Source organism: Cibotium barometz, chromosome 18 (assembly GCF_041138505.1).
Source record: "Cibotium barometz isolate CiBa-2024 chromosome 18, ASM4113850v1, whole genome shotgun sequence".
NCBI lineage: Eukaryota > Viridiplantae > Streptophyta > Polypodiopsida > Cyatheales > Cibotiaceae > Cibotium > Cibotium barometz.
This window is the reverse complement of record NC_141063.1, coordinates 18,197,951-18,207,338: the sequence shown is the minus strand read 5'-3', so window position 1 is coordinate 18,207,338 and position 9,388 is coordinate 18,197,951. Positions and strand designations below refer to the sequence as shown.

Genomic DNA, 9,388 nt, shown 5'->3' with positions numbered 1-9,388 from the left:
GTAAGATTAGCACATATGATATGAAGAAACACACAATGTGTTTGTCAACAATGGATTGATTAAGCTTAAAAAGTTTCACCTAATCTAAGGTCAGAGGTGCCAAGGTTTAAACCTTGAACTTGCCTTCCTAGAGCCAGCTAGCATAACAACAAAGAGGATTTATATCCATAAGAAAAAGAAAAGAGGGACCCCATTTATATCCATTAAAAAAAAGAAAAGAGGGACACCAACCCCTTTTTTAATTTTCTCCCATCAACTTTATCTACTTTCAAAAAGGAAAAAAAACACATCTTGTCTCCTTTTTTAAAATCCTCTTGCAAAATAAAACCAACCGGCAAAAGAGGACAACCCGTCAACCCTTTTTTGCCTAAAGAGGACACCAACCCACCCATCTATCTTTTTTTTCCTCTTAGATTTAAGTTATGATACACACACATACATATACATACATACATACACACATATATATATATATATATATATTTTGGAGGCTTAGGGAATTCTTGAGAAAATAAGTTGGGGAAAAGAGAATCATATTCTCTCTCTCTCTCTCTCTAGCTTGCTTATAATGAGAAAAACCCCTCTATTTTAATGCTTTGCAAAATGGGAAAAGAAAAGTGTTTGCCTCCTCTTGAAAAATCAGGTAAAATATTTTAACGTGCATGCAGACAAAACAGCCCATTTTTCCATTTTCAAACCAGAGATAACCATTAAAAAAATTTGTTGCGAGAAAAAAATAGAGCCCCCCCTAGTCAAGCTCAAGTCATTTCACTGTTTCGGCACAATTTCTGCTTGTTTTGACTTGTGAAGATTCTAGACAGTGCAATCCGATCAAGTGATACCTTCCCCGCGGAACCTTTCACTAACCCTAGTGGGTGGAAAAAAAAAAGGCAAAAAGGGCCATCAGCGCTGGCTAGCACAGCGGCCATAGCCATAGCTTTTTCTGTAGTGTGTGTGTGTGTGTGTGTGTGTGAGAGAGAGAGAGAGAGAGAGAGAGAGATTGATAGTTTTTGTACAGGACAATTTGATTGATTTATGGAGTGCCCAACACCAGCTTTTCTCCGCATAATTTTGCCCTTACAATCCCATTATGCAGTGCCTACTTTTTTCTGCTTTTCTATTTGTCTAAAACCCTTTTCGCCGAGGTTGAAATTATGCTCATCTTTCACCAGGAGGGAGCTTCTTGGTTTATATAGAGATAGTGATCAGCAGAGACGCTTTGCTTTCCTGTTGCTGTCGTTAGCAGCCAGCCATGGACTCCGACACAGCAAAGCAGCAGAGGCATGGATATCGGTATGTAGCTCGCTGCACTATCCTTCCTTTTATGTACGGTATCTAAGTATGCACCTTGACATACTGTATTTGTGTATGCACCCAACCTTGCTCTGATGTATTTAGGTAGTGTGTATGTACCTTGATTTGTCATATGGGTATGTGCCCACGTTTGGTCTGATTTGTCATCTTTCCTTAATCATGGTGTTGCGCATGTAATCATTTATGCTCTGATGAATCATCTTCTCTTACAATATGGCTACGGGTATGTACCAAATTGTCCTCTATTGCATTCTCTCGTCTGAAATATGGTAATCGGATTGCCTTCTCTCTTCTGAAATAATGATGTACATTATCTTTTTTTAAACATGGTAATGGGTATTGAGTACAAGCCCAATTGTGCTCGGATGATTTGTTTTTTCTTTACATGGTAATGGTTATGCACTCATTTGTGCTCTGGTACATGGTTATGGGTTTGTACCAATGTGCGCTCTGATGCACCATCTTTCCTTCTACATGGTTATGGGTATGTACCCGATTTCACTGTGATGCATCATCTTTCTTTCTACACGGTCATGGGTATGTACCCATGACCGTGTACCCAATTTTTCTCTGATGCCTTATGTATGAGACTGGGTATGTTCTTACTTCTGCTCCGTTATATTATCTTTCCTTATGTATGGGTTTGTGTGTATACCCTCTGATGTATTATGTTTCCTTATATGTGTGTACCCAACTATGCTTTGCTATATTAAGTTTCCTTATGTATGGTGATGGGTATTGCAGAGATATGTTAATGGCTATGTACCTGACTTTGCTATGATTTTTGATCTTTCCTCACGCTTGAGATATGAGAATGACTATGTATCCAGCTTTTCCTGATATCAACTTTCCTTGTACATGTAAGGCATGAGAATGGCTATGTATCCACCTTTGCTTTGATGTATTGTCTCCCTTAGGCTTGTGATACCTGGCTACCTAACTTTGCTCCAATGCACCATATTTCTGGGACATAGATAACTAATTTTGGTTGATGGACGATATGTCCTTCTCAGACATGGGTGTCCTAATTTTGTTTTGATGTCTCATGTTCTCATATCATTCCCACCTGCACAAGAGAATCCAACTTGCTTGATCCTTCATACTCCCATATCCTTCTCAAACATGAAAATGGACACGTGATTGTGTGTATGCACACGCGCGCGCACACACACACACACACACACACACACACACAAGGGAGAAATAGAGCTGATTTTGTGCCATGAGTATGAAATGATAAGAATTGTTCTGCAGGCCCATTTGGGAGATTGACACCAGTAAAGCTCTTCATTCTGGTCAGTGCTGTTCCCCTTCCTCTGTATCAGAAGAATCAACCCTGGATTGGGACTTCTCACTTTCCTCTAGCAGTCACAACAAGCAGCCAACTGGGGATTGCCCGCCATTGTTGACAATGGCACCTGGGAACCAATATTCAGAGAATAGCGCTGTGTGTTTTCTATGGCCTCCTGTATATCGCCCTCATGGCAGTGCAGAAGAGAGAGCAGCTTATTTCCAAGGTCTACAGAAGCCTGTTGATTTTAGGTCAACTGACAGAACTTTAAGCGGTCAGCAAGCTACAACCCTTTTAGATCTGATGACCATACGAGCATATAATAGCAAGCTACTACGCCGAGTCAGTCTCGGAACAGCAGTTGGATTTCGTACTAGAAAGGGTGTGCTGACAAGCATTCCGGCTATCATTGTATTTGTGGCTCACAAGGTTCACACAGCATGGCTGCATGAAAGTCAAAGGCTTCCTATCCAGCTTGAGGTGATGTGTTGTAAATTTGTATGTGGGAATTTTATAAACCTTGTCGGCTTTTCATAAGTTGTGTGTGTGTGTGTGTGAGAGAGAGAGAGAGAGAGAGAGAGAGAGAAAGAGAGAGAGGGTGTTGAATTAAACGGAAGTCTACTAGGGACTATCTGACATGGTTAATGTAGCTGATGGTGCACAAAGTGTATCAGGGAGTGCATTGTCTTGTAATTATTAGGATCAAGTGGATCTCCGGCTTTGAGGATGGGGCTGATGGTGTTAGTGGACCAAGAGGGTGGAAATCCTTCACAAAGGGCTTTATTGAACATGTAGGCTAGTAGGGGTGCCATGGTATCATCGGCATGATGTACTCGGCAATGAGTCCCTCGTGATCCTGAGCTCACCCATTACGTAGTCTACGAATGGCCTTGAGGACCATGTCCTTTGTGAAGAAGGTGGAGGTGGTGGGGTGGTGGGTGTAGAGGTTGCTGATTGGGAATATGATAGAGGGAGCGTGCATAGGAGTGTGATAGGTGTGGGGTGGCGATGTTCTCGGAGTTTCCTCTAGGCCTCTTTGCAGTTCGGCCCTAAGAAAAGTCGGTATGACTCATCCTCTTTCCGAGTGTAGAACTCCCATTTCTTGCATTGGGTGAGCCGTTGAGAAATCCGTTGCGCTTGGCGCTACGAGATTTGCCCAATCCGTACCTCATGCTTAAGACGGGAGCATGTGGCTCGGCATTCATCATCATACCAACAGTTCTGGGGAATGGACTCGCAAGGTGGCTTGGCAGTAGACCGCCCGCGTGTAGATGAAAGAAGTGGTTGTGATGTGAGGGTGGAGACAGTAAGTTCCACATCTTGGAGTTGGCAGTAGATGTGGTTGGAGTAAACAAGGTCAAGCTCGTGATCAAAATGGACGTGGAGATGGGAGGTGGTGGCGGAGGGATGGGTGGTGTGCAGGTAAGAGTGAGAAAGAGGTAGGCATGGTCGGCTTCAAAGGGGGGTGGCGGGATGGAGAAGTCGGGGGGAGGTGTGCCAAAGCCGGAGATCCCATAAGGTAGTCCACGGTGCTAGTACCTCCTGAGTGAGGGAAGGAGGTGAGGGCATCAGAGGAGGGCCATCGGGACATCCCGTTATAGATAACAAGAACATGTGGGAGCTCTAAGAAATATCTCCCATACACCGTGACCTCCTCACGGTCCTACGATGATCTTTGCAGCCCGATGTCTAGCTCCTATAGTTTGATAGGGTCGTTCAAATTGAGTAGTGGAACTTGCTGACTCCCTGTCCTGGCGTTGAAGTCCCAAAGCAGGAGGATTTCCCCCAGCTGTGAGGACTCCATAATATCTCCATATAATGGTAAGTACGGTGACTGGCCATGCTCTGCGGTGTAAGGGGAGTGGCGTGGTGCAAAATAACACACAGCAACGTGGATGACTCTGTCACCGCTAAGCTGGAGCCGCACCCAAAAATACTGTGCATCCTTGTCCTTACGGACGATGCTGTCGGAGATGGGATCTAAAAAGGATAGCTACCCCTCCCGAGCCACATACTCCTCTTGATGTGCTGGTCTCGCCTTGGAAAGCTGACTCCCACTCATAGCCAGCTATGTATGGTAAGCCCCTCTCAAGGCTCTGATGAGTCTCTGTATAGAAAACGGCATCCCTGCTTGTGAGAATCTCGCTCAAACCTCCTAGATTCAACCACGAGATGCCATTGCAGTTCCATACTGCTAACCTCACTGCTCAGGTGTTTGGTCTCATAGATGCTGCCTTGCGTCCCTGATGATAATGACCCCACGATCTCTGTAGATAGCCCACTTACCTGCTCTACAGGCCTCATGAACCGTCACCATCGCCTCACATCGGTGTGCCACCTCTGTTGGGGTGAGATCATGTCTCATGTACACTTGTGTTGAGGGCAGCCCGTCCATCTTAAGAAAGCCTGTTTGCTGGTGGTATTAGGGAATCTGATGATGAGGGGCTACTCCATGTATCCGCAGGGGGGGGGGGGGGATCCCATCGACTCCTATCATCTGGCCAGTGTCATGGCATCCGCCTTGGGGGAAGCCCCCGCACTCGCACATGGAGGGCCCTATCCTGATCTTTCTTGGTGGTCTGCAATTCTTCCCGCAACTTATCACTTACTGCTTCAAGTCCGTCCGTTAGATCCTCCTGAATATTCAGTTCCCCTTCCTCCAATGTATGGTCCTTGATTGTAGCCTTTAGGGCTTCTATTTCTGCCTGGAGTTCCCTATCATTGGGGAAGCCTCTGGCATTTCCTGTAGTTGCATCTAGGTCTCTTTCAACATCCGAATCTCCTCCTCCTGGTGGTTCACATTCGCTGCCAATTCTTCAGTCTTGTTATTCTTGCCCTATATCTCCTTACGGAGGCCTTCCAACTGTTTTTCATGTTGGTTCAGGATCCTGTCCAGCACCTTCTTCTGTTCATCCAATGCCTTCTTGGTGTTGTACACCACTGTCTTGATTTAGGCCTCGAGATTCTGTAGATTCATTCTGGCTATTTCCTCCTAGTTGCTGCCTTGGGGGCCTGGGCAAGGGAGGCTGGGAGTGTGGGAGCGTGGAGGGTGGGCTAACAGAGGCAGAGCAGCGTGGACAGCAAAGACCAGGGCAGGCGGCAGCGGTGGCAGGCAGGGCAGAACACATGTGTACAGCATTACGGAATACTGCCCATTTACATTCTTTGCAAGTTGCTGAGCACCCTTCTGCTAAGCTTTAGCTCTGTAAGAAACCAAAGCATTTTTGCCTGTTTCATCAAGCCTTGCTGCAGTCGTCATGTTCCAATTGATTATTGGTAGCTATACTATTCCAAGGCGTGGAGGGGGGCTAATAGAGGCAGAGCAGCGTGGACAGCAAAGACCAGGGCAGGCGGCAGTGGTGGTGGGCAGGGCAGAACATGTGTGCAGCACGGACAGCAAAACACCATGCAAGAGAGAGAGAGAGAGAGAGAGAGAGAGAGAGAGAGAGAGGATGTTGGCTTGTGGAAATCTTCAGTGACTGCTCAACCATTATGGAATACTGCCCATTTACATTCTTTGCAAGTTGCTGAGCACCCTTCTGTTAAGCTTTAGTTCTGTAAGAAATCAAAGCATTTTTGCCTGTTTCATCAAGCCTTGCTGCAGTCGTCATGTTCCAATTGATTATTGGTAGCTATACTATTCCATGTTTCTCCCACACCTATCCACATTTTTCCTCCACCTGCGTTCCTCAACCTCATCTATGGCTTCTGTTGTGATGTGCGCTATTGTCTCTCAGATCCTCCTTTATTTTCCGCTCTGGCTTGACTATGATGTTAAAATAACACCTCCTCTGTGAGCCTTGAGTTTCCCTGCTGGTTCTTTCAGATCCTCCTCTACCTTGGTGATGATTTCCTCTCTGTGAGCGTCAAGTTCCAGGATTGGCTTGTTCTCTAGCAGTATTACGTGGTCATCAAGCTCGTGAAGCCATCCTAAGCCATCCTTTGATGGAGGCATTTTCGTGGTGGACAATTTGCTCTAACAGATATGTTGTCCAGTCGTTTTGGCAGGTGATGGGTGGCTTTCTCTGCGATGCCAAAGCATCTGCTTCTTCAACATGATATAACCTCTCATGCATATGAACCCACTCCATCTAGCTTTTTATGTTTTTCTAAAGCAATTAAGGTTTTCTTTTCTTGTGCTTTGTAGGCAGTGTTTAGAGGGTACATCCGAAGGCTTGTCATGTTTGAATGGCTTCTGTTGCTAAAAGTGCAGGGACCTGGGGGCATTTGGTGTGATGTCGATGTGGTAGAGTTCTATTATTACGGTGTACCAGCTTTCACTCCAAAGGAGCTGGTGTATACAGATTTGGCAGACGGGTTGCGTGGCAACAATCCACATATAAGCCCAGGATCTCAGGTACAAATGCTGTTCAATACTTAACTCTTCTTGCAAGAGCATGATGTGGAGAGTGGACCAGGCTTATGCCAAGGGTGTTACCTTGCCAGGTGGCAAGTCAAGAGACTTTAGGAACCCTTGGAGCCATTGTGCGAAGTAGAACCGGAGCTCGTCAAGTTGGCTTCTTGACAAACAGGCATGTAGCAGTAAATCTTGACTACCCAAGCCAAAAAATGTACCATCCACTGCCTCCACCAAATGTGGGACCAGGTGTATACCTTGGTGCTGTGGAGAGGGCCACTTCATTTATCACAGATGAGGGGTGGTATAACATCTTTGCGAGTACAAACCCAGGTGTGCACCACGCTCCAGTCCTCTCAGAAATAGTATTGGGCTGGCAGCTGGCAGAACCACCCGTTTCATCAATGGGGAGCTCCCTTGTGGCCAACTGGGGCAAGGAATGGCCGGGCAATCTTGCCAGTCCAACTCCCTGCTTGTCCATGGGCAGGGATGGTTCTGCACACAGCCTCAGTCTGTTTGTGAAGCAAGCGGCCAGTGTTTCTCATATTGTGATTTTTTTTTCTGGGTGTCAATGGGACAGAGACATTCGTGCGGGCGGATGGTGCATTTATCCCCTTTGCGGATAGCTTTGATCTCTCACGGATCCGGACGTGTGTGGATGGGATAGGTGACATGGGAGAGGTTATCAATATAGATCTGCAAGCTCCCATCAGCAGCATAGTAGGGAGGCAAGTAGCCAAAGTTGGCAGAAGCTCAGGGCTAACCAAAGGTACCATCATGGCATATGCCCTTGAATACAATGACGAGAAAGGCATCTGCTTTTTCACAGACTTTCTCATTGTAGGGGAGAACAAGCAGGCCTTCGATTTGGAAGGTGACAGTGGCAGCCTTATCTTAATGACTGAAGAGTGTGGAAAGAAGAAGCCTAGTCCTGTAGGGATCATTTGGGGTGGCACAGCGAATCGTGGACATCTGAAACTGCGAAACGGTCTGGGCCCTGAGAATTGGACAAGTGGTGTGGATCTTGGGCGCCTTCTAGAGTGGCTCCAACTAGACCTGATCACAAGCCAGACTGCTCTGGAAGGTAAGGTTTTGAAGAAGTTTCACTCGAAATGGATCATGTTAATGTTGGCAGGCCCTTGCCTGAGTGGATATCACACTTCACAGCCCACAAGGGGGCATGAGTTCGACACACGCACACTCGCTGTCACGGGCACGTGCATACACATATATATGCCTTGTGTTAAAGTTAGGGATTCACCAGTTTTTATAGAAGCTCTCATGTTTGTAGTGTTTTAATTTGTTATGCCCTCTGATTAAAGGCTGAAAGTTTGGCTTAAAATTATACAGATGCTATTAAGGAGCAAAGCAAGGTGACCCTAGGGACAACAAATGTAGGGGAATCTTATGTAAGGCCTCTAGGCATGGAGAGATCAGTAGAGGCGAATGACCGATTTTCCTTACATAAAAGGCAGATTCACACTCACCATTCGGATCAAGAAAAGGGGGAGCTTAATATAGTCAATGAAATTCATCCTTTTATTCCAACCACCTCTTCCAAGCCAGACAGTGCATCTATCAACTTCATTGAAGACCTAGCTTTGCAAATAAAGTATGCAGAAATGGATGTAGAACGTGCACAACAGAAAAAGTCTGTTGTGGAGATGCTTAGCAGTGAAGATATTTCCTTTGGCCTTGACAGGGATGCAAAACGGAGACGACAGTAATGTGATCCCATGATAAAAAACATGTGGAATGAATGGTGCTAATTGCTTGTTGCAGTATGACTCATTATTTTGTCTATTAACTGGACATGGGCTATGGCCTATGGGCTATAATTATATTTTTCCTTCAATTCCTGTGCCTTTGTTGATATTTTTTAATTTACATGTATATGTTGGGATGTGTGAAGGACACGAGTGAAATAGTGGAGTGTAAGAATCTTGTAGTAGTGCTTAAATTTAAAGATCTGAACCCTACTAGTCTAGATTGTGCATTTTTTAACAAGTGCTCCCCCGGCTGCACGCCTGCACCTGTCGCGATATCGCCATAGCCGTCACCCATACTTCATCACCACCCCCTTCTTCGCCTCCATGTCCACCTCCCCTGCCCTTGTTCCGTTTCCGATCGCTCTCCTGTGCTGCTCGTCCTTTTCTGCTGCCCGATTCCCTGGTCGACACCCCCTTTCCCTCTGCGTGTGCGCCCCTTTGCCCGCCACCTCCTCGTGCTCTCCACTGCCCCTCCTCCCCGCTTTGAGCTATCATCCGCCGCTCTCCCTTCCCTCCACCCTAGCTTTCTCCCTTCCCTCCACCCTAGCTTTCTCCTCCATCCATCGTCCCCCCCTCTCTCCTGTGTCTTCTTTGCTGAGGCATGGTGCTTTTTCTTTTGGCAAGAGTCAGCTTCTCTGGTCTCTACCCTTACAAGGG

At 46.2% G+C, this 9,388-nt stretch overlaps 1 protein-coding gene across 2 annotated transcripts; it reads left to right on the top strand.

Annotated features, from left to right (window-relative positions):
- Positions 1-744: 744 nt before the first annotated feature.
- Positions 745-8,817, top strand: LOC147629017 (protein NARROW LEAF 1-like). 2 transcript variants are annotated; one of them, XM_086812223.1, is made up of 7 exons: positions 745-1,293; positions 2,569-3,085; positions 6,819-6,962; positions 7,052-7,295; positions 7,543-7,731; positions 7,807-8,046; positions 8,313-8,817. In XM_086812223.1, the coding sequence occupies exons 1-7, from the start codon at positions 1,253-1,255 to the stop codon at positions 8,687-8,689; spliced, it is 1,752 nt and encodes a 583-aa protein (XP_086668349.1). In that variant the 5' UTR covers positions 745-1,252; the 3' UTR covers positions 8,690-8,817. The 2 variants fall into 2 exon arrangements, with proteins under 2 accessions (XP_086668349.1, XP_086668348.1); XM_086812222.1 differs by having other exon boundaries at positions 7,543-8,046.
- The last annotated feature ends 571 nt before the right edge of the window (positions 8,818-9,388 follow it).

What these genes read in the sequence shown, in the direction of transcription:
- LOC147629017 (XM_086812222.1), top strand. Translation starts at nt 1,253, where the DNA reads ATGGACTCCGACACAGCAAAGCAGCAGAGGCATGGATATCG. An exon ending in GGCTTCCTATCCAGCTTGAG is followed by an intron (nt 3,086 to 6,818) that starts GTGATGTGTTGT and finishes CTAAAAGTGCAG; the next exon opens with GGACCTGGGGGCATTTGGTG. An exon ending in AAGCCAGACTGCTCTGGAAG is followed by an intron (nt 8,047 to 8,312) that starts GTAAGGTTTTGA and finishes AAAATTATACAG; the next exon opens with ATGCTATTAAGGAGCAAAGC.